This window comes from Nannobrachium achirus (assembly GCF_963921795.1).
Source record: "Nannobrachium achirus genome assembly, chromosome: 16".
NCBI lineage: Eukaryota > Metazoa > Chordata > Actinopteri > Myctophiformes > Myctophidae > Nannobrachium > Nannobrachium achirus.
In genome coordinates this window covers 5,451,140-5,477,041 of record NC_137823.1, presented here as the reverse complement: position 1 = coordinate 5,477,041, position 25,902 = coordinate 5,451,140, and the positions used below count along the sequence as shown (strand labels likewise).

Sequence of the window (25,902 nt, the reverse complement as noted above, 5' to 3'; positions counted from 1 at the left end):
GTTAAGCCCTTTGCACACAGGCGCGTTTATCCGCACGGATAAAACGGACAATTTAATTTTTTAAAAAGAAAACAATGATTCTCTACGACCTCGTGCACACTGGATCCGAATTAGCCGTGCGACGAGTGGCTGCGACCGTGCGTTTTTTTCTCGATCGAACCCAGTTCGATTCGTGCGCCTTTGGTGCATGCGGTAAAAAACTCACCACTCCTTCTATGACTCCTTTTGGGATCCGCAGCGCCAATTCCGCACGGCATTGCACACCAAATCCAATGCGTTTTATTCATGCAGCAAACGAAAAAAACGCAACTGTCCTGTGTGCAAATGGCTTTATTCCTGTTGTTATAGGCCGCCACGGCCCAAGTTTTTTTCTTTTTTTCTTTTTTTACTTCCTATAATAGGCATGATCGCGATCGCGAAAATGCATGTTTGACCCCCAGACCAACCCCATCTTTCAAACATGGGGCCATGTTTGTTAACATTTGAAGAAAACATGATGGCTGATATCTCATGAATGCCTGCACGGAGATCTTTCAAGCAGATCTTTTTGTTTGGAAGCTGTGAACGGCGTGCACACACGTGGTGCACGATCCGTGCACGATCCGTGCATGATCCGTTAAAAACGAAATCCTGGCAGTTCAGTCATTCAGTTCCATTTTTGAAGGGCAGCAAATGAGTTGCGTAGAGTCCAATACATTTATTTTATTTGTTGAGAAAATAAGAATTGTGAAAGAGAATTGCGATCTAAATTCTTTGGGAGATAAAATTGTGATTCACATTGAGAATTAACCACACACACACACACACACACACACACACACACACACACACATTGTCTTACCCATTTAGGCCTGTTGCACCTACTGTATATGCCGCCGTACCTTTCAACCTTTTCAGGCCGCGACGCCCAAAAGAATAATATTTTAACTGGAGACCCCCCCCCACCCTGACGAGCACTAAGAGTTGAGGCATTACATTTTGTATAGTCTTGCGTAGCCGGAACACTATTCCACAATCTCCGAATGCTATATAGAGTCTAGAACGGCAGCTCCCGAACGGCGAGTATCGGAAGTAGCCACTGCTACACAGAACTGTAGTCCCACTGGAAACATAACAGAAGCACACTCGCACAGACAGAGTCATTCGAGCAGTATAATTCTTGTTATGGGTGTATAGTTTAAGAAAACATTTGAACACATCATGGAAGTAGCATCAACAACATCAGAGAAAGACAAAATAACGCCCCAAAAAAGAGTGAAATGATACATAACGCTTCTAGTAGGACATGTTATTGCTACTGCACCAAAGGAGCTTTATCTCGCACTCATCGTTTCTATTTCCGTTTGCCAGACTGTATGCCGGGAACATTTGCCCAAATCGCGGAGGCAACAGTCTGGCCTCGCGAGACTACATTTTGTATAACACGGTTCTATTGTGAAAATGGCAGATCTAGCATGTAGATCAGCTATTTTCACAATTTCTGCCTCTAATATTTGACAATTTGGACAATGTTTATTTTGTCATTTTAGAGGTATTAACTAATCTACTGCTTATGACTAGTTTGACGTGTTATATAAATGGGTCCATTCTGCTTAAGACGAGTATGACGAGTTTGAAAAAACAAAAAACAAAAAAAAACAAACAATTTGGACCCCATTAAATCTAGTAAACAATGATTTCAATCGCGATTTTGCATGTTCCACCCCCATACAACCCCATCTTTCATACAGGGCCACCATCTTTGTTTACATAACATGTAAAACATAATGGCTGCTAAGAATGCCTGAACGGATTTCCAATCGGATTTTTTTTGTTTGAAAGCTGTGAACAGCCTGCACAAACATGGTGCATGATCTGTGCATGGGCGTGCATGATCTGTGCACTATAAATTACATGGAAGTCTATGGAGCCTTCTGGCAGGGAAATCCCAAAGACAGCATATTCAAAATGGCAGGAAATGAGTTAAACAGTCCTTAACCCATTCTGAGCCCCAGAAATTAACGGATTATAATGTCCAGAGTGCCTCTCGCTGGCTCCATTAACGGCCACTATCTTATTTTGAAGGCCAGAAGTCCACAGCGTAAACACTTCCGGTCTGACGTCATCGCGTCCTTCACCGGAATCGATCATTGTTTACGTGGTGTCATGGCGGATCGGATCGATGCTTTTCAACATGTGTTTTATAAGCGAGCATCTATTGCCATCTTCGCTTCTAAAGTGTTGTTTTGAGATAATGGACATTAAAGATGAGATCCCCCGTCTGCCTCAATGTTATGGGATTACTATTTTGTGCTCGTGGATCCGTGATGATGATAAATCAGCGACGGAGATCGGCTCGGGACCATCCGCCATTGTACACGGTAGGATAACCGCCGTTACAGTAATATATTACTTTTCGCGAGATATCTCGGGATTGGCACTCGAGATACTCGAGTACATTTCACGAGATATCTCGGGAATGGCACTAAATCGGTTAAATTGTCACTTTAGAAACGTGCAGATACCCTCTATACACTTAAACTTTATGTTGGTTTGTTTACTGTTGAGTGAGAAAACAATGTTGCACATTAAGTTAACACTTATGTTGCTATGATTTCTTCTCTTCAATGTCCCACGTTGCCATGGTTACCATAGACTTCCATGTAATTGCGCAATTGTGTAAAAAGTGCACGCCCATGCCTAGATGATGCACCACGTGTGTGCACACTGTTCACAGCTTTCAAACAAAAAAATCCGCTTGGAAATCCGTTCAGGCATTCATGATTTATCAGCCATTATGTTTTCTTCAGATGTAAACAAACATGGCTGCCATGTTTGAAAGAATGGGTTGGTATGGGGGTTAAACATGCAATTTCGCGATTGCGATCATGCCTAATACCTTTCTGGAGGTCCAAAAAACATTTTTGAAAAAAAAAATTGAAAAAGAAATATATATTTTTTTCAAAAACGGCCCAAACTCGGGAAACTCGGGGTTGGCACAGCGGTAGTACCTTTTCAAACTCGGGAAACTCGGGGTTGGCACCAGATGTGTTAATCATCTGGGGACCCCCCAAAATATTTTGGGGACCACCCTGGGGGTCCCGACCCACAGGTTGAGAAGCACTGCTGTACGGTAGAAAAAAGCTGGTGGAGGTTTTGATAGTAACTGTGACCTGACGGTCGCAATTACACAGAAAATTACAGCCAGTACCATTTCATCTAAACACCCTGGTCCTCTTTTCCAGTACAGTTTGGCGTGACATCAATGTATTATGTACAGCACACAGTATGTGACACACTTTTCTTTGCAAGGCATTATAATTTGCTAAAGAAACATTCTGAACCACAATCATGAAAAATAGACTGATATTAAATTTGGTGCTCTTCAGTAGTGTTCCACTGACCTAGTTTACCACACAGCAAAGCAAGCAAAGGCTGTTATAATGAAGTGAATGCAAGAGAACTAGGACAATACAATGTTACCGGCCATCATCATCGGGGTCTCTTGCTCGGCGACGGTGGCGGCGCCATGCTTAGTGCCAATCAGATTCACCAATCTTCTCTAGGGCTGTCGCAATTATGACATTTTACATGACGATTAATTGTCCCTCAAATAATTGCAATTAACAATTTAATTGTGTATTTGTCGTTGACAATAACATTTCTGTTTCGCTTTTTAGGCTTTGAAGTTGCACATGGTAGATATGACACATAACCTAAATATACACAGAAATTACTGACATATTTGACAACTTTATACTTAAAAAAAGAACATTGATAGTGGAAATAGCCGATCTACCAGCTCGATGCGACGCGTGGTGAGCTTGTAGATCTGCTATTTCCACTACTTTTTGAAAGTGTTTGTAACTATATTAACATTTCTCAACATGGAAACAATTATGACGGTTATGTAAAATAATTTATATTAACATTTCTCAACATGGAAACAATTATGACGGTTATGTAAAATAATTGCGATTACCTCAAATAATTGCGATTAGACTATGTTATGTAATAATTGTGACAGCCCTAACCTTCTCCAATTTGGGTGGTTCAGTGAGAGGGGCTCAGCTTCAGCCAGCGTCAGGCCCATTAGGTATTGGTCCCTAGTGATGGCATCAATCCAACGTTGCTGCATGTTAACACTTTGACAGCCGTATGGAGATGCCCATATTAACACATCTGGTGCCAACCCCGAGTTTCCCGAGTTTGAAAAGGTACTACCGCTGTGCCAACCCCGAGTTTCCCGAGTTTGGGCCGTTTTTTTTTTTTTTTTTTCTTTTTCAATTTTTTTTTTCAAACATTTTTTTTTGACCTCCAGAAATGTATTAGGCATGATCGCGATCGCGAAATTGCATGTTTAACCCCCATACCAACCCATTCTTTCAAACATGGCAGCCATGTTTGTTTACATCTGAAGAAAACATAATGGCTGATAAATCATGAATGCCTGAACGGATTTCCAAGCAGATTTTTTTGTTTGAAAGCTGTGAACAGTGTGCACACACGTGGTGCATCATCTAGGCATGGGCGTGCACTTTTTACACAATTGCGCAATTACATGGAAGTCTATGGTAACCATGGCAACGTGGGACATTGAAGAGAAAAAATCATAGCAACATAAGTGTTAAAACCGTTTTATACCGGACATCTGAACAAGGAGTCTCAGCCGGGCCATCTTTTACCATACTGGGTCATTAAAAACGAAATAAATGATTTTTATCCAAAAATCGTCGATCGTCTAACCTTCCCTAGTCACCGCTCGTCCATCGATAGCGCATGGCTCCTCTGACATGAAGCGGAAGTGACGTCAGGTCCTTTCCCTGCTAGAGCTTCCCAGCTCCCATCCATTTATGGTTTAGACGTTAGCGTTAGCATAGCTGGACTGCTAGGGGCTAAGCTAGCGAAAATGTTCACATTGACTGTGGAGTCATACACTCTGAGAAATGATTCTGCGGCCGAGTATATGGCACTATTAGAAAAAGTTATATTTACTCAATAAAATCACTGAATATCATGTATGTGATTGTTTGAGTAGGTCACACCAAACGAAATGAGTAAAAATCCAACTGTTCGTTTTGAGTTAGATGTACATATATTATTTGAGTTAATTTCGTGAGAATAAATTAGTATTTGACCAACTGATTTTATTCATGAATTATACTCAATTTGTTTTGGTAATTTTCCTTCATAATATTTGAGTATGGAGTACTTATATGGATCAATTTAAAAAGACCCTTAATTATTATTCATTCCAACTAAATAATCTTTCATCTCTCACAACAACCTAAACAATTGAGTAGATATGACTAAGATTCAAAATTGTACACAAGGGTTCATGGGAAAAAAAGGGTTCATGGGAAAATTCTACTGGAACATTCTGTCAACAAACAGCAGCAGCAGCAGCAGCAGCACACATCTTTTTCAACAAGAGACCTGGAGAGTGTTTGCAAATATTGGTAAGTAGATTTACTGTATCTTTGTGCATATAGGCTACATAAATGTATTGGGTATAACTTGTGTTCTTTACAAAGGTTTGCAGCTAAGGTCACAGTGAGGGTAATGTGCAAGCCCTCTAGTCATGACTTTTTGCATTTATTACAAGCTATGCACAGCTGCATACAATGGTGTGTACAATGAAGATAAAATGCACAGGTAGGCCTACATATTATCTACATGTATCTATTATGGTGTTCAATGAGGATTACATGTGTAAAAGACTTGGAAAAAGTATGAAGTAAATAAGCAACATGATTATACGGTATTCCTTGATTTTGGTTTGGCCAAGTAATTATTGGAATCATAAATTGACTAAGCCTCACATGCTGTCAGTTATTTGAATTATTATCTTTTCTTTTCTTCAGAAATGCTCAAATGACCAATTTACAAGCTCAAGATTGTGAGCTGTAGATCAGCTATATCCGCTATTTTTTGAAGTATACAATTATTATTATTAACTATATCCCTGTAAAATTGGGTTGCAGATATTAAGCATTAGATGACATGATGTTGTCAGCCAGCAGACATCAAGGATAGTTGGCCTGCCTTGTTAGATGTTTACAGAAATGGTTACAGGAATTAGACCTGAATGTGACAGACATCTTGTCATTGTAGTTAACCACTTGTATACCCTAGCATCCCTATCCTGGGGGAAAATACCAGATCTATAATCTCACGTCTTCTTTTTTACTGTCTTCCCCTCATCTCTGTCTTCCAGGTTAGTGCAAAGTTCAGGATGATCACCACACTGAATCTTGAGCCAAAATGTATGGCAATGTTGGACTTCTATACCCCCAAACTACTGTCCATGTTCCAGTCCAAGAAGGGCAGTTTGGGCACAAATGAGTATTCTACTTCAGGTATGAAACTTTCATTTACTCTAACTGCTTTAATTATATTTCACCTGGCTAATGACAATAATTACTACATTAATTTATGCTAAACTCATCTTTATCCCCTGCAACTCTCTCTCCTGATTATTCATTTCTTAATGTATGTCTTAATAGCTACTAAGGACAGTCTCCCAGCTTCCGTTGCTAAAACTGGGTTGTGGAAACAATTGTATTGACAAAGTTTATGTTAGTTTATGAAAGTGCAGTCATACTTTTTCTTTATTGTTCAAATAATTATGTTTCTATTCTGCAGAGAGGAATCCCCAATCAACGAACATGAGAGGTCATCATCCGATGTCTCGTCGACCATCTGGAAGAAGAGAGTGTCAAGATCAAGGACTTTCAAGTTAGTAAAATATTTTTTTTGACGTTTTAATGTGATCGTGGATGAGACCATCACATGCAAAGGAACAGCATAGTGATGTCCAGAGAAGGTTGTGACATTGGCTGAATGGCTGTTGCATCCGTTGCATGTCTGGTCCAACTGATTCAAGAGTATGCCCAGGGCTGCATGTGTGGAGACAGCTAGGATTGCTCAATGTGTGTCTGTGTGTCTTGTAACATTTAGCCTGAAAGTGAGCTCTAAACAATTATCTTCACAATGTGTGCAGGAAGGAAGCTGCTGGTGCACCTGTCAGAGTAGAAGAGAAGTTGACAGAGGAGGTGGTGATGAAGATGAAGATCTACCTGCTGCAGAACCAAGAGGACTCAATGAATGAACCTACTGATGTAGGTATTGTGATTAAGGGCATCACTGCCCTCAACAATCTTGGGGATCTGCTGCTATCTGTTGGGACTGTTCTATGCCTTTAATCTGAGATACCCCAAGAACCTCAGATATGGTCTTGAGATGTTCCAAAAAGTACTAGTTGAGTTGGATCCCGGACACCTTTCAGCCAAAGTTCAGAGACTGAAAAAATGTCTGCTTGCCGACTACTGTTCAGCAAGATGCTCTCAGAACGTGGGTATAACCAACTGAAAGTGGATTTATTGTCAAAACAGCATTTTTGCAATGGTATTTGTTGCTGATAGTAATTAGTTCATGTAAAGTGTTTGTTTCTGGTGCATTCGAGTCATAATGCAAACAGGTCAGTTTAGCATATAGACATTACACGTGTGCATAGTCAATATGTTTAAATGTTGAGCTACTGTAAATGCTTATTTATTATTTCATATTCCAAGTTGTGATTTCCTTTCATGCCAAATGGCCTCTGACTGTCTTCTTTAATGTATTTTGTGGTTATGACTTACTGTTTATTTGATGGGCTCATTGTTCTTATGGTGCATAATGTTTGACAGACTGCTTACTTACAGTATGCACAGTTCAATTAGAGGTACTTATACAGTATTGTGAACACACACTGCTCTTTAGTAAACTTTAAAAATTTTAAAAGTGTCAGGGATACCCCTTTCCTGATCATTATCTTTAAACATATTGTTTTTGCAGGCATTGTTGCATGTCATTTACATACTAAAGTATGTTGAATGTTCATACTTGATGTGGTGTTACAATGGTCAAAATGAGTTGATTAAAAACATAATTATCTGCATAATTATTTCATGTGTATTCATTTGACATCATGTACTCCTGGAGTAAAAGGTAAAGTAAATGAAAGGGGTAAAATGGTACTATATGAATTAAATCAATAAAAGTAAATGAATAGAGTAAATGTGACATATTTGTTTTGTTAAATCATACTCTAATATTCAATTAGATCTACTTAATATTTCAATTTATTTACTTGTAGTCTTTTGTGGCATTGACTGAATCATTTAATTAAATCTACTCAATTTCTTTAGGTCATTGTACTCAATTTTAGTTGTTAATAAGTACGTAAAAGTTTTGGTTACTTTTACTCAAATTAATTGAGTTTCATTTACCTGATTTCATATCAGTAATATTTACTCAATATTTTTGAGTGTAAAAATGTTTCACCAATAAAATTGAGTAGAGCCTAGTTTTTGTTCTAAGAGTGTACTTGGATTATTTGCGCCCACATTTACGTGAACGGATCGCGCACGCGAAACGCACAGGGAGAAGATGCCTCGGCCAAAACCTCCACTCTATGCCAATGCAGATTGAGGAATTTCACTGCTGATCGTGGTGAGATTTCAACGGGGAATCGTGAAGGGGTGGGGGGATGGAGAATACATGATATTGCACTGATGGATCTTGTAAAATGAATGCTGTTCAGATCATAATATAATAATAGAAATTTCACGGCTAATCTACCAACAAGCCATTCTATTTCGGCTGGCGAAGTGTTAATAGCGCAGTACGTGATTTTCTTTAGTTAAAATGTGTGTTGAATTGCTGCATTTTCTTTTAGCAATCATTGCTATAGAGTTGATACAGAGATCTTTTACCATGGTGAAAGAAATGCAAATGCCCTCTTTCCATGCCATACCTGAAGGCAGCATTCAACAGAATTGCCTTTTCCAACTCTCCTGAACTTGAATGCAGCATCTTATGTTGAACAAATTGCCCTCTCTCTGTAGAAATCCATGCCGTTACGCCACATCTCAAGTATTGATTTCATTTAGCTTAGTTCAGAAACTTCAGCGCGGTATCAAGCACGAAAATAGCTGACCTCCAAGCTCACAATGCGTCGCGTTGTGAGCTTGGAGGTCTGCTATTTTCAATATTTTCACCAAAGGGCCCTTTTAGAAATGTCAGCCACTGCCTCTCTAACATTCTTTGCACGTCCCGGGACAGAACTCAACAGCTTTTTTTCCGTCGTCACCAAATCTCTTGCAGATGGCCAACAATTGCCAAAGTTATTTTGTCTGTCATATTCATATTCATAGTCATATTCAGCCAGTACTCCAAGCAGCTTAAGAGAAATGTCAAGGATTATTAGAAAATCACAACCAACATTGTTGTGAATTGAGTATTACTCAGTCCAGCTCTTTCCACAAATTTTATTGGACAACTTGTACTTTGGGAAACGGACACTCTACTCTACACACGCAATACAGCTTAAATAATGGCATTGTCGGTAAATGCCATCACACAAGTAAGACCCTCTGTGCTAATTTTACCCGTTTCTAAGTCTGGAGACAGACTGTAACCAAATGTTAATTGAACACTGAGGATTTTACACGTGTGCAGGGTTGTCGCACCAAATTCTGGGCCCTGGGTACAAGGATTCACTTAAATTATTTTGTGCTTTAACTATTGAAAAATAGCAGATATACAAGCTCACAGTGCCACACTGCGAGCTTGTAGATCTGCTATCTTTGAAAAATCGTGAAAATGTGTTGAAAAACCTATGTTTCATGTGAAGGACCCCCAAAATTATATGTATTTGGCCACGGACCCCCATCTCAAAATATTTAGTTCCATGCCCCTGCCCCAGAAGCAAAATTTGAGTTATAAATGTTTGCTTAAAAAATACATATATTCAAAGATTTGCACACATTTTCATCAAAAATAGCAGATCTACAAGCTCACAGCCACACTGTGAGCCACTAAGTACAACCTGACTCTCTTCTATGTCCCATGGTTCCCCACAGCTACAGCTATGACCTGAGCCACTCGCTGCAGTACAACCTGACGCTGCTGCAGAGGCCGTGTGAGCCGCCGGAGACGCCCACGGCCGAGGAGGAGGAGGAGGAGGCCCACGACGCACACAACAAGCAGGACAGCTTTGACATCTTTGAGGACGAAGGCCTGCCCACACATGGTCAGCTGAAAACCTTACACCTTCCTTTACCTTACAGTGGTTCTCAACCCGCAACCCCCAAAATAATCATATTTTAACAGGGGACCACTAAGAGTTGAGGCATTACATTTTGCATAACACGGTTCTATTGTGAAAATAGCAGCTCTACATAAACGCGAGGCGTTGTGAGCAATGTAGATCTGCTCTTTTCACAGGTTGAGAACCACTGCTTTACCTCTCAGGCTTGTTGTTAACACATCTGATGCCAACCCCGAGTTTCCCGAGTTTGTATAGGTACCATACCTGTGCCAACCCCGAGTTTCCCGAGTTTGTATAGGTACCATACCTGTGCCAACCCCGAGTTTCCCAAGTTTGGGCCGTTAAAAAAAAAAAAAAAGGCACTAGGCATTATCGCGATCGCGAAATTGCATGTTTAACCCCCGGCCCATACCAATCACATCTTTAAAACATGGCAGCCATGTTTGTTTACATTTGAAGAAAACATAATGGCTGCTATCTCATGAATGCCTGAATGGATTTCCAAGCGGATTTTTTTGATTTGAAAGCTGTGAAAAGCATGCACACACACACACACACACACACACACACACACACGTGGTGCATGATCTAGGCATGAAGTCTATGGAGACATGGCATCTTGGACCGTCAGAGAGATTTTTTCATTGCAACAAATGTGTTAACCCAGACATATTTGATTACGATAAAAGCATCGAGGTATCTCTTTTGAGGTAGTTGCTGCTATGTACAGTATATAATGTAGCCACATACATTTTTGTAATTTTTGAATAAATAGTTTTTCATTTTTTTTAACATTATTTTATTCAAGGTTTTCAATTTTTTATAACATGCTACCACTCAGACAATACAAACAAAAACACAAGACAATCCATGAAGAAAGAAAGAAAAATAATGAATCGTTTTTCAAAACAAAAAAACAAAAAAATACATTTCAGTGCAGGATACTATACTATTATTGTTTGTTCTGTATTAGTTTAGTTTAGCTCTTTAACTCTATTTAGACGATCTTTGGTGCACAGATTTACGTGTATGTATGCATGTATGTACAGTACGTGATAGATGGTGCATATGCATACACCGGTATACATGCATCATGCATGCATAAATACATACACACATACATACATATTATAAGCGCCAGCAACGGATCATTAACTCACCCACCGCTATTTTTAAGACCCTTCTGAGGGTCCACACCGCCAGGATTTTGCCTACCTTTAACGTGGGCGCGCGCGCAAATCCATTGCGCGATGGTTCACCGATTGCATTCACAATACGATCCAGGCAGGGTAAGCAACAAAGCACTACAGCCTTCCATCGCTCAAAGCGAAACCGACGGAGCGCCACGCTGGTGTTGCACAACATTGAACCGGATGACATTTCGGCAGACAGGATACAGACGTCGTTGTCCCGCCCCCCCATTTCCGTTCTGGAACATCTAGATCCGTTTTTTGTGAATAGGGCGGGTCCACAGAGCGCTATGGACGGCGAATCGGCGATCATACTTTTTTGTTTTATAGTTATTAAAGCTAATTGATAGCTCGTCATATTCGTCATAAGCAGAGTGGACCCATAACTATAGCTCGTCAAACTCGTCCAATGTAGTGGATGAGTTAAGTCATCCTGCAGCTCAGTGTTAGTTAGTATTGCTTCGCTGTCTGCGTCAGCAGAGCTAAGCTTCCCTTCCATTTGAAGGGTCAGCTCAACGTGTATGTAATCCTGCTTGGATACCCTGATCCATCCAGAGGTGATATGTAATCCATTTAGAACGGGTACACATTATTGTGTATCATATTTTATGCTTTAACTATTGAAAAATCGCAGATATACAAGCTCGCAGCGCGGCACCGAGTGCCGCGCTGTGAGCTTGTAGATCTGCTATTTTTGAAAAACCGTGAAAATTAGAATTTTGACCCGATTCTGTCTTTTGAATCCTTCTAAGGTTTTTTTGAAAAACCTACGTTTCTATGTCAGCAATCTGGCCAGCCATCGTCAAAGAAAAGGTCCTTTTCTCTTAAATGGAGCTCAGTTAGTCTGTTCTTGAGAGACTACTATGTCAGTTGTGCTCAAACCTTTTCATGTGAAGGACCCCCAAAATGATATGTATTTGGCCACGGACCCCCATCTCAAAATATTTAGTTCCAGGGACCCCCCCAGAAGCAACATTTGATTTACCAACGTTCGCTTTGAAAATACATAAGTATATTCAAAGATTTGCACGCATTTTCACGACTTTTTCAAAAATAGCAGATCTACAAGCTCGCAGCGCGGCACTCGGTGCCGCTCTGTGAGCTTGTATATCTGCTATTTTTCACTGGTTAAAGCATTCAATAATTCTAGGCCTATATGGGTTTAATCCTGCTTGGATACACTGGTCCAACCAGATGTGTTATGTGTCCTCTCCTTACAGTGGTCCACGGCCTCCAGAACGAGCCCTACTTCAAGTACGTGTGGAACGGGAAGCTCCTGGAACGGGTCAAGGACGCGGTGCATCGCGACTGGCTCATGTACATCATCCACGGCTTCTGTGGCCAGTCCAGTATCCTTTGGTCCTTCATGGCAATTTCCCAACGCCCGTTGTGAGCTTGTGGATCTGCTATTTTTGTCAAAGAGGTTTGGTGTACAGGGGGAAAAGAGTAGACTAAGTACAGAGTTAAAGATCAAGTTTATTATATATTGACGGTTCAAGTGGTTAAATATCTGAAAACACACATTGACATGAATCCAAAATACACTGATGGTTGTGCTGTCAAACGATGAAACCATATGGAATCTATGAACAGGTGGTGTTGGGGTCCCTGCTTCATCTCTCTCTCAACTAAGGGGTCCTTGGCCTGAAAACGTTGAGGACCCCTGTGCTAAGCTATTGTTGCCTATGGTGTGCGTGGCACGCACTCCTCTTCTGATGCACTTTGTGTGTTTTTTCGGGACATATTTTCTCATAGTTGCAAACTCGGCATAGAGTCGTACCGCTCGTCAATGTCACTTTTTGTCCCAGGCAACCAATCAAATTAACTCGTTCTGTGCCATATTTAAAGTGGGACCTCTTATATTGCCGGTTCGCCAACAAAGGGTTAAAAACATAGTGTGCACGCTGGTGCACACATTAGTGCACAGATCATGCACTATGCATGTGCATGCTTTTCACAGCTTTCAAACAAAAAAATCCGCTTGGTAATCCGTTCAGGCATTCAGGAGAAGGCAGCCCTTATGTTTTCTTCAAATGTAAACAAACATGGCTGCCATGTTTGAAAGATGGGGTTGGTATGGGGGTTAAACATGCAATTTCGCGATCGCGATCGTGGCTAGTACACTGTTGGAGGTTCAAAAAATTTTTTTTTCAAAAAAATGTTTTATTATAGAAAACGTATTTTTTGGCAGGGTATGAGTTAAAGCAAACAGTTGTCTTAGGAACCACTTTATCTCTGTGTCTGTATCGACTCTCTTGTCAGACTTTCCACATCTCAAAATATAATGGTCATCTTTCCATGAATCCTGCTGAGTGCATTCACACACCCAGGGGTGAGAACCCTCACTATTTGTGTGACCCCATAGGGGCTGTTAAGTATGACATCATTTTGGAGGCAGAGGAGATTTTCTGCCCCCAGTATCCGTGAATCTTTTTACTATTTTTACTATTTACACATTTTTCTTCTCTTTGTTGTTGAAAGGAAAGTGTTAGAATTATACTTTAGTCGTTATTTCTGTCTCGGATCTGTTGAAATAGCAAGGGACAGAAAATGCTCTGGGGGCAGAGTTCTTCTCTGCCTACAAAATGATGTCACGGCTTAAAAGCCCCCCCTGAGCCCAATACCAACAGTCACCTTTTCACACAATATCTCATGATCTAATAATAAGCTAATTGCAGGATGAAGCCTACTGATTTTGATGATCAGCAACATCCCCAGATGGGTGTAAAGAGCTGCATGGCCACTAGTGGCTGCTAGCGGGGATAGCTGACCCTCGGTCTTGTTATAACAACTGGGCAAAACATATTTACTGTCAAGGTTTCAATTTCATTTGAAATATTATACATTTTCCAACCAAGGCAATACGGGAGACCGGTGTATTATTAACTGTCCAACCAAGGCTATAATAGAATAGCCTTGGTTAAGCACGCACACACACACACACACACACACACACACACACACACACACACACACACACACACACACACACACACACACACACACACACACACACACACACTCTTGTGCATTAGGCTGCCTTATCACTGACTCGCTTTTTAAATTGTGTTTGACCTTAGTCTACACGTGGGCTGTTCTATGAGCCAGCGTGCCGCTCCTCTGCGAAGCGCTGTAGAAGAAATGTCTGTTTATTTATCTCCAAGGCCTTAGAAAAACCAATGATGATGGCAATTAACCCATTTAGAACGGGTACACATTTTGTGTATCATTATTTTATGATTTAGCTATTGAAAAATAGCAGATCTACAAGCTCGCAGCGCGGCACTCGGTGCCGCGCTGTGAGCTTGTATATCTGCTATTTTTCACCGGTTCAAGCATTCAATAATTCTAGGCCTAAATGGGTTAAGAAATGGTTATCAGATTTGTAAACACTGGCGCTTGCATAATCATTCCATCTGTTGAGTTGTGGTGGAAGCATCCCTTTGTGCATGTATGACCAGATGAGCTGCAGTCCCTCTGCTTGGATGGAAGATATAACTTTTAGTACGTTTAGTAGTAAGTGTTTGTGTAACGCCTACTTGTGCCACAAGGGGTTGAGTGACACTTCAGGGTTGTAGCTATAGCACCTATAAGGCACCAAAGTGTGATCTGGGCTAGTTATCTACTAGGTTCGACTGCTGGAGCTGTGGGAAATGCTTAAATGAGACGCAGACACCAAGGGGTTAAATGCTAAATGATTGTCGACTGTTACAGTATATTGAAAGATAATGATGACATAAACAACAAACATACATACATTCAATGGGGGGAAATACGAAAAAGTTGGATCCAACACCAGTAGCAATTGCTTGGCCACTTTCAGTTCTCAAGTTCAGTCTACTGTACATACTGTAGCAGGCAGGTTCTATTGGCTAAATGGTGAAAAAAATAATCATCACTTAGAGAGAGAGAGAGAGAGAGAGAGAGAGAGAGAGAGAGAGAGAGAGAGAGGGAGGGAGAGCATGGAGGAGAGGGAACATTAGGAGACAGACATGGAGAGACAGGGCAGAATCTATTATGGCAACTATCTTGCTTAGTGCTTATTCCATTTCAACATGGCCATAACCTTTTTGATTAATAATACAGTAGATTAGGTTTTCGATGAACTGCTGCACCCCTAACTATGATCTGTGCATGTGTTTTTGTATTCCACCTGTGCACGTGTCTGTTGCGTTACTCCTTGACTCGCAAACTAAAGAACTCCTCATCTACGGCCGGCCGGTTCATGTCACCCTCATCGCCAGGCGCTCCAGCAAATTTGCCGGGACGCGCTTCCTCAAACGAGGAGCCAACTGCGAGGTAACAACATGCAGGGCCGTCACAAGGGGGGGACTGAGTTACTATAGGGCCCAAGGCAGAGGGGCCTTAATTATTTTATACTTTTAACTATTGAAAAATAGCAGATCTACAAGCTTGCAGCGCGGGTAGATCTGCTATTCGTGTGCAATTCTTTGAATATATGTACTTTTTAAGCAAACATTTGTAACTCAAAATTTTGCTTCTGGGCGGCGGGGGGTCCCTAGAACTAAATATTTGGGGATGGGAAACATAGTTTTTCCCCAAGAAACCTTAGAAGGATGTGACACAATTTTTCAAAAATAGCAGACCTACAAGCTTGCAGCGCGGCACTCGGTGCCGCGCTGCGAGCTTGTATGTCTGCTGTTTTTCAGTAGTTAAAGCACAACATAATGCGTAATAATGCGTTCCCCAGTCAATGAATACTCGTACCCAGGACCCAGAACTTGGTACGACACCCCTGGGTGACATGGGTTACCACGACAACGGGAGAGAATATAATAACGGAGGCGGCCTTGGGAGGGAGGATGATTGGAATGAGTCAGTGTGATCACAGGGGGTTAATTTAACCTGCTGCTGCTGGGTCCTTGCGTGCGTACGTGTGTGCGTGTGGACACGTGTGTGGTTTGTTGCTCTAAGAAAAACACATTTGACCCATTTTGTTTGCACTTCTATTCTGAGATTGGGTTTTGATTTGAGTTTCAACAAGCGTGTGTTTGGAAATAAACTACGGTAGACTTGTTTCCAGAAAGGATTTCCAGTTCTCCATTTTTTTTATTTTTTTTTTGCCAATTGAAAACTGTACAATGATTTTTTTTTACTAATATATATAAAAAAAATGTCAACAATACACGCAGCAGTGCTGAGAATGAATGACGCCACTTAGCAGGTACAGTAGTTCAATTAAGCAATATTGCACAAGAGGGTGTGCGTTATTGTGAATATCGACACGCCTGCGTTGCTGCAGGAACGCACCGAAGGCGTGTTCCATAGGCAGCATTATGGAAATGCCGTTCCATAATGCTCAATATCACCACGGGTAGATTTCAACTAGGGCTGTAACGATATCGAAATCGATTTTAATTTGCGATAATCTACTATATCGATATGCAAAAGCATATATCGTACCGTTTTGGCTTTGTATCGTATCGGTATCGTTTTAATGCAGATAATCGGTATCGAATCGTTTTGCAGTGCAAATAGTTGATTGTATGGAAACTTAAGTATGTGTGTCTTGTATTTAGCAATTTTAAGAGGGAAAATGGAAAAGAGGGGTTTAATTACTAGGGGTGTAACGATACATTTTAATAGCGATTCGATACATATCACAATATGGTTGACAATGGACGATATTGGTTCATTCATGGCGATACGATTGCGATTTGATTCAATGATTTAAAATCGATATAGTAACTATTTAGCAAAGACATTAAATCTGTGTGAAAGGTGTGTGGATAGTGCAGGTTTTTAAGGGAGACATGTATTATTATGGATATAAATAAGTAAACACAGTGATTATCTGCCAAATACATGAACCCAGAGATTACACACATTTATCGATAGACCAGTGTAGCTATATGGAAAGGAAAAGTAATTAAACCCCTCCTTTTAATTTTTTCTTCTTAAAAATGCTAAATACAATGCCCAAGTAGTAGTATCGATACAATCGATTTTTTGCACTGCCGATTCGATACGATACAAAATAAAACAATACGATTCGATTTTAGCTGTTTTCATTTCAATATACGGTACTTCGATTTTTTAAGTTAAAAACGATATTTCGATACAGTTACTATATTGTTACACCCCTATTAATTACTTTTCCATTCCATATAGCTACTCTTGGTCTGACGATAAATGTGTGTAATCTCTGTGTTCATGTCAAGGTGCGGGCTTGTCCATATGTGTTGAAATATATATCAACACATATGTATACCACTATACTGTATATATATCAAAATATATGTCCACGTATTTGCTAGAGAATCACAGTTTTTACTTATTTACATCCATAATAATAGTTTTTTTCTCTTAAAAACATGCACTATTGACACGTTTCACACAGATTTAATGTCTTTGCTAAACAGTTAATATATCGATTTTAAATCATCGAGTCGAGTCGTATCGTATCGCCATGAATGAACCAATATCGTCCATGTATCGTATCGTCAACCATGCATCGTGATGCGTGTCGTATGGATGTTAAAATGTATCGTTACACCCCTGATTTCAACATCAGTTGCTTCGTCGGAACAACAGTACCTGTTGTATAATGTTCTTTTCTGTGACGGACGCACACTGTCTCCTGTTGTTTCCAGGGGGATGTAGCCAACGAGGTGGAGACGGAACAGATCATCCACGACGCCTCGGTGATGTCGTTCATGGCGGGAAGTTATTCCTCCTACGTCCAGGTGCGCGGCTCGGTGCCCCTCTATTGGTCCCAGGACATCTCCACCATGATGCCCAAACCGCCCATACGATGTAAGACCCCCCCCCCCCCCCCGCTACACCAGACATCTGTTAATAGATTCATTGATTGCAGCATATCGTCGCTGTCGCGTGAGCTTGTAGATCTGCTATTTTTGAAAAACCTTGAAAATTTGAATTTTGACCCGATTCTATAAGTGTCTTTTGAATCCTTCTAAGATTTTTTTGAAAAAACCTATGTTTCTATGTCAGCAATCTGGCCAGCCATCGTCAAAGAAAAGGCCATTTTAACTGGAGCTCAGTCAGTCTGTTCTTGAGAGACTACTATGTCAGTGGTTCTCAAACCTTTTCTTGTGAAGGACCCCCAAACTGGTATTTATTTGGCCACGGAGCCGCATCTCAAAATATTTCGTTCCAGGGACCACCCAGAAGCAAAATTTGAGTTACAAACGTTCGCTTACATATACATACATACATACATATATTCAAAGATTTGCACACCTTTTCACGACTTTTTCAAAAATAGCAGATCTACAAGCTTGCAGCGCGGCACCGAGTTTGTAGATCTGCTATTTTTCAATAGCTAAAGCATTCAATAATTCTAGGCCTAAATTTGTTAAACTAGAAAACAGCAGATCTACAAGCACACAACGCCTCGCACAGCGAGGCGTTGTGTGCTTGTAGATCGGCTGTTTTCGCTACTTTTGTGTGATGGCCTTCTATGATGAAGCAGTGCTTTACTTTGCGAGAAAAAAAATACGAATTTGAAACTTGGGAGATACAAGGTTTCTGCCTGACAGTGACGTTATGAAAATGGACAGATATAGAAATGATTGATTTAGATCCATATACTGATCACTTTGAACAAGGTGTCCCTATTTTGAGAAATCCCAAGCGAAACAATTTTCAAATAAATGCTGATCTACAAGCTCACAATGTGATACGGGGTTGGCTACCCATGGCCCGCAAACATTTGATGACTAACAGATCATGTGTACTATTTGCATGCGTTAATTGGTGTTCTCAAGTGTCAGGATTTGCGTAGATCAATTGCCAGGTTGAAAGTGGAGAATTGCCAGGGTCTTACAGATGGTTGTGAGGTCATGAGTACCTGAGATGAATAACAGTCCAAGTCCGTATTTTAAAATTTGGGATAAAGATTTTTTTTTTTTTTTTGATTTACCAGACTGTAAACCAAAAACTAGAAGTGTTTAATTTCTTAAAGTCTTAATGTACTCCCCCCTCATTTTGTTGAGTTAGATTTTTTTTACTTAACTCATATATATTGGGAATTATAAGACATAAAATACTGGAAAAATAATGGAAAGTGGAAAAACAGTATATCTCCAGCAGTTTGTGGAACAACAGTCTAAGTCCTTACAAGCAATATTCAGCAGACAAAGGGAGCAGATGAGGGGGGATTGCATTAACAATTTAACAGATTAAAAATGACTAGTTTTTGGTTTAGTCTGGTAAATCCAAAAATATATATATTACAAAAAAATATATATGGACTTATACTGTTATTCGTCTCAGTTATTCAATTATTGATGACCCATGTCAATGACCTGATGACCCTTTTTTTTAACCTTCAGCCACTTGTCCTTCCACAAGAGCAGGACGGCTTATTTGTCATTGCATCGGAGAAACCTTACCGGAGAGCTTGTATAAAGGAGTAGGGAAGGGGACACTATGTAGGTCAATGGGTAGAACATAGCTCTCATGTGGTCATGGGTTTAGGAGCAATTTCACGGGACCACCCATACTGGAATGGATGGTTTAATTAGACATGCAAGTCATGTGTTAAAGATGAATGCAATTCAGACCGAGGAATCAGCTTTAAATGCCTTCCATTACTCTGAGTACTTTGCATAGGATAACATCAATTACAAAAGGGGGGGAAAAAAACCCACTGGAAAATACTGTTTAAAGTAGCCATAAAGTCCAACCTGTTTTCACAGCACTTTCTTTGTCTGAAATCAGGCTAGGAGTTGGTCTCTTGCATTTATGTTCAATGTGTGTAGTTACGGTATATGACATCGCACAATCACAGCTGCAGTAAGAAAGTCCCGCCTTCGTCAGCTGAAAACAAAAAGATGTAATTGAAAAAAGATTAACAGAAGTGAAACCACAGTATTTACAGGTAGTATCTGTCATTATAATCATAGAGTTGGAACACATAGAGCCAGTCCTAAACCTTACCTTATTGCACAGAGAGCCAATCCAAATGTGGATACTGCCAGCAGCGGTAAAACACTGGAAAATACTGGAAAATACTGTTTAAAGTAGCCATGAAGTCACCGCTCAGTTCACACGGGTGTGATTTTTCTAGGATGTTCTACATTGCCATGAACTGCCAATGCCACTGCCAAGAAGGTTGCTTACATTTTGCTTGAATGTGATAACTTTTGATAAGCTCCTGTTTTATGCTTTTGCTTCATTTACACAACCTTATTAATAAGTAGAGCAGTCGACTCGAGTCGCGGGGGTCATTCCGACGCGTCGACGAATCGTTTATGTAAAAAAAGTTAAAAAATCACACCCGTGTGAACTGAGCGGTGGTGTGTGTGTGTGTGTGTGTGTGTGTGTGTGTGTGTGTGTGTGTGTGTGTGTGTGTGTGTGTGTGTGTGTGTGTGTGTGTGTGTGTGTGTGTGTGTGTGTGTGTGTGTGTGTGTGTGTGTGTGTGTGTGTGTGTGTGTGTGTGTGTGTGTGTGTGTGGTGTGTGTCTGGCCTGGCCTGAACAACAGCGCCCCTCCCTTAACATGTGTGGTCACAAAAGGTACTGTAGGCTACATACAGACACGCACACACACACACACACACACGGACGCATACACACACGGCCACGTATAGGAGACGGTGTAACCACCGCTCAAAAATAAAATAAACAATAAAGTGGTGCTGCAGTGACTGGAGTGGAGACGCTTCTGCTTTGAAAACTGCCTGATTGTAATGATTTTATTCCTCTCCAAGGAACAGGGCTGAAGCGCTAGCATGCTAACGATTTAGCCCCGTTCCTTCAGGAGGAAAAACAATAGCAAACGTTGGCTAAAAGTAACAATTATGTAACATCACTGCGTCGATGCAGAACGGCACACAATGCAAGCAAATTGTCTTAATCTAAAACTTTTTAAGAAGTCCTCTACTCCACCAGAGTCCTCAGCCTGAGACCACACCACCACAGTGCCACACTCAGTGCCGCGGCAGTGAGTGAAGTGTTTCGAGATCAGCTGCAAAAAGTAGAATAACAACACTTCGACGCATTTCCCCTCAAAGCGGTTAGCTTCAAAATAAGAGCCTCCCGTAATATGACCAAGGCAACTTTCAAGTCACGTGAACTGGTTTTATTTTTAAGTCTAGTACAAGTAGTAGGAAGTATGGACTAAATAAGAAGTACATGACAGTACAGTCCAGCGCTCTCATACCGCACCACAGTAACTGGTGTGATGAAAAAATATATAGATTTTCGACGGCTCGACTCAAACAATTGGCGTCGATTCCGGGGGCTTAAAACGACGCGTCGATTTGTCGAATTTTAGAAGACAGCCCTATTGAACGGGTACACATTATTGTGTATCATTATTTTATGCTTCAACTATTGAAAAATAGCAGATATACAAGCTCATACGAGCTTGTAGATCTGCTATTTTTGGAAAATCGTGAAAATTGTGTCTCTTTGAATCCTTCTAAGGTTTGAAAAACCTATGTTTCTATGTCAGCAATCTGGCTCGCCATCGTCAAAGAAAAGGTCCTTTTCACTTAAATGGAGCTCAGTTAGTCTGTTCTTGAGAGACTACTATGTCAGTGGTTCTCAAACCTTTTCATGTGAAGGACCCCCAAAATGATATGTATTTGGCCACGGACCCCCATCTCAAAATATTTAGTTCCAGGGACCCTCGAGAAGCAAGATTCGAGTTACAAACGTTTGCTTTGAAAATACATATATTCAAAGATGTGCACAGATTTACACGACTTTTTCAAAAATAGCAGATCTACAAGCTCACAGCGCGGCACTCGGTGCCGCGCTGTGAGCTTTTATATCTGCTATTTTTCACTGGTTAAAGCATTCAATAATCCTAGGCCTAAATGGGTCAATAAGTAGAATGTGCTGAATAAATACTGCACGACAACAATAAAGTGACCTTTTGACCGTCTCTTTCAGTGGACCAGGCTGACCCGTACGCCCATGTAGCTGCTCTCCATTTTGACCAGATGCTGCAGCGCTTTGGCTCTCCCATCATCATCCTCAACCTGGTCAAGGTACTGTACATGTAGCGGGCAATGGGCATGCCTAGCTGCCTAAACCACCTTTTCAGGCCACGGCGCCCAAAATAATCATATTTCAACTGGGGACTCCTCCACCCTGACGAGCACTAAGAGTTGAGGCATTACATGCTCAACGCGTTGCGAGGCATTGTGAGCATGTAGATTTCTGCCTCTAATGTTTGACAATTTGGCCAATGTTTAAAGGTGATACACCATGAAATTTCACTTTTCCTATTTTAAAACCTTTTTTTGGGGTCCCACTAGCACCTTCTATCCTCACAAAGTCCCATTTCTGACCGTTGTGTCTTTCTCTGGTTTTGAGAAGGCGAAGGTTAAAAGTATCTCACGGGTTCTCAAAACAGGCTGTCCAGATTTGCTGCCGATTGTGACGTCATCTGCCGATTGTGACGTCATCACACAAAAAAAAAAAATCAAAAAATGTTTTTTTTCAAAAAAAAATCTTTTTAATTTCTTTTTTTTTTTTTTTTCAAAAAGATTTTTTGGGGGGGCGGGTGGCGCAGTTCAGGCCAAAGGTGGTACTGCAGCTGAAATGCTCTGAGAGCCATTCAAAAATGAGAGAGGCTCTCTATTCAGGAGTGGTAATTTAGCCTCAAACCTTTTGAAAAACGTTTTTGGGACATAAACAATATGACATAAATACTTTTTAAATGCATGGTGTATCACCTTTAATATGTTATTTTAGAAGTATTAAAAAGTCCTTAAATTGCCACTTGCCACAAACGTGCATAAACCCTCTATACACTTAAAGTTGTACCATGTAACTTTTTTTATAAAACAAATCTTAAAATTGTCCTAACTCTTAAATCGCTAAAGTTTTAGAACACCCACTCCGTTATTTTCAGCTTCTGAAGCCTTCTCTTTTTTTTTTCTCACTGTTTTCTATGATCCTGACCGGGGTCCGGTTTTCGCGCAAAAATTACGTCATCATACACTACCGGCCAATCACAGCGAGGGTTATACACTGCCGGCCAATCACAGCGCATCTTGAAGTGGGGTCGCTAGCTATCACAATAGGGCGGCCATATTTGTAGGCGCCTGTGTGTCTCTATCTATACTCGGGTGAAACACTCCGTTTCTCCGGAATGCCTGAACGCACAGGAACCAGGGACCCCTCTAAAGATAGATCTTGGCGAGGTGGAGGCAGACGCGGGGGTGACGCGGGGGTGTGAGGCCCGGTCCGCAGCGAAAAACGGCCGAAAGACGCGGACGCTACTGACCACTAGTTGAGCAACTTACACAGTATAGCTTTAAACTTTATGTTGGTGAGAAAACAATGTTGCACGTTAAGTTAATCATCTGGGGACCCCCTCAAAAATAATTTGGGGACCCCACTGGGGGTCCCGACCCACATGTTGAGAACCACTGGCCTAAACAAGTCTTACTTCTCACTGAACTACAGTAACCACTAAACTCATAATGGATTAAAAAACATACCTGTATGCAACATCACATTGTACACTTCAAGTAAATACAATAGACGGAGGCACAAATCATTTGACCTCAAATTAGACATCAGAGCAGGAGCAGCTATTGGCACATTCACCGCCGAGGACATAGATTTACTTTGATCAAATCCAGCTGTTGATCGCAGAGGGCGTATATATACGCTTTGAGTCTTTTCAGTGGAGAGCGATGGACAGCGCGCCAGCGTCCCGCAGCCGGGAGTGATGCAAAGACTCAAATTCCCATGATCCATCGGGATTAGGGCTCTCACGATTATGACATTTTACATGACGATTAATTGTCACTCAAATAATTACGATTAACGATTTAATTGTGTTTTTGTCGTTGACAATTACATTTCTGTTTGCACATTACATGGCAGATATGACACATGACCTAAATATACAAAGAAATGACTGACATATTTGACAACTTTACACTTTAAAAAGAACATTGATAGTGGAAATAGCCGATCTACAAGCTCGTTTTTCCACAATTCTTTTTTAAATGTTTGAACACATATAAACATTTTTCAACTTGTAAACGATTATGACGATTATCCCCAAATAATTGCAATTATGTCAAATAATTGCGATTAACGATTATTATGTAATAATTGTGACAGCCCTAATCGGGGAGATGACGTCAACCGGAAATCCTTCTTGCCGTCCACACCACACGAATTTCAGAAAAAAATTGTTCTCCGATTTATCTCCCAGAATGCGTTTTTGATCAAGTCTTTTACTACGGACCACAACTAAAGCATGGATGGTCGCGGTTATAAACACACACACACACACACACACACACACAGACACACACACACACACACACACACACACACACACACACACACACACACACACACACACACACACACACACACACACACACACACACACACGTTGCGTTGCGTTCCTGATGCCGGCGAGAATAAAGTAAAAACACCAGTGCCGGATGAAATAATGAATCAATGCCTGGCAGTGAATGTGTTCGTAAGCAATTCACCCTTTGTCAAGTCCCGCCCATTGTCCTGCCCCTCTCCACACCCATTGGTTGCTTTGACTTGGAGGGACATTCAGTGGGACATTCCATCCACTGCCATGTTAATTCAGTTGCTTCATATTGTTATTCTGTGTGCTCAATTCTAATTTCAAACTTTGTTTCAGTCAATTGGAGCTGCTCAGTGGCAGCATAGTGAATCAGCATGTTTTTAAATGTTTTTATTTCTCCAAAAATTATGTTTAAGCTAATTCAACATAAAAAAGGCGGAACCAGGGCGGGACAAGGCAGATAGAGCCTGCTGGTTGGTCAGTCAGGGACCAACCAGGAGGCTAACAAAGGGTGAATTCCTTTACCATCCTTTTGAAGACCCCAAGGGAAATCAGGGTGGGCTGTTTAACTTTAGTTTGGAGATCATTCCAAGCCCATGGTCCAAAGTAGCTTCTTTGAGCCCAGATTTCTTTTGGAGAATTCGAGTTAAGATTACATCCTTACTCAAACCATTTTTACCTGTCACTCAGTTAAGAGAGGACGTTTATCGTTTCCCAACAACTGACACCGTGGCAATATATTTACAGTAAAACATCTTATATTCCGAGCAAGAATAGATTATGTTATCTGTTGACCTTTTCCTGCATTATTTCTTGCGATGAAACATTCCTTCCATGATAAAATGCTTTATTTAGCACACACACTTGTCTGCTTGTTGAGCTTAATGAACAAGGAGATTGAAAAAGTTGTTTCGCTTTTCTTCGTATGCAGGTCACCTTGACAGAGTTGCGCATATTCAGTATTCACCCCTTGACTGAAATCAATAAGCTGTCTAGACCAGGGGTCTTCAACGTTTTCAGGCCAAGGACTCCTTAGTTGAGAGAGAGAGAGAGATGAAGCAGGGACCCACCACAACCCATAGATTCCATATAGTTTCATCGTTTGACAGCACAATCAGCAATGTATTTTGGGTTCACATACATTTGTGTTCTCAGATATTTAACCACTTGAACCGTCAATACTTAATGAACTTTCACTCTGTACTTAGTCTGCTCTTTTTTCCCCTCTACACCAAACCTCTTTGCCGGAAATAGCAGATCTACAAGCGTTGTGAGCTTGTAGATGTGCTATTTTTGGCTAAAGTTCTCAGAATATGGACGCTAGGGTTCAAGTGGTTAATATAAAAAAAGT

General features: G+C 40.8%; 1 protein-coding gene across 1 annotated transcript in view; it reads left to right on the top strand.

The window, feature by feature from the left end:
* fig4a (FIG4 phosphoinositide 5-phosphatase a) overlaps positions 1–25,902 on the top strand; it is a 135,181-nt gene that overhangs the window by 23,467 nt on the left and 85,812 nt on the right. Inside the window, exons 6-10 of the mRNA XM_080744384.1 lie at positions 9,888–10,057; positions 12,486–12,614; positions 15,464–15,564; positions 17,880–18,042; positions 22,151–22,248. Of these exons, the coding sequence (XP_080600510.1) occupies positions 9,888–10,057; positions 12,486–12,614; positions 15,464–15,564; positions 17,880–18,042; positions 22,151–22,248 (661 nt within the window). The remainder of the gene's footprint in view (positions 1–9,887; positions 10,058–12,485; positions 12,615–15,463; positions 15,565–17,879; positions 18,043–22,150; positions 22,249–25,902) is intronic.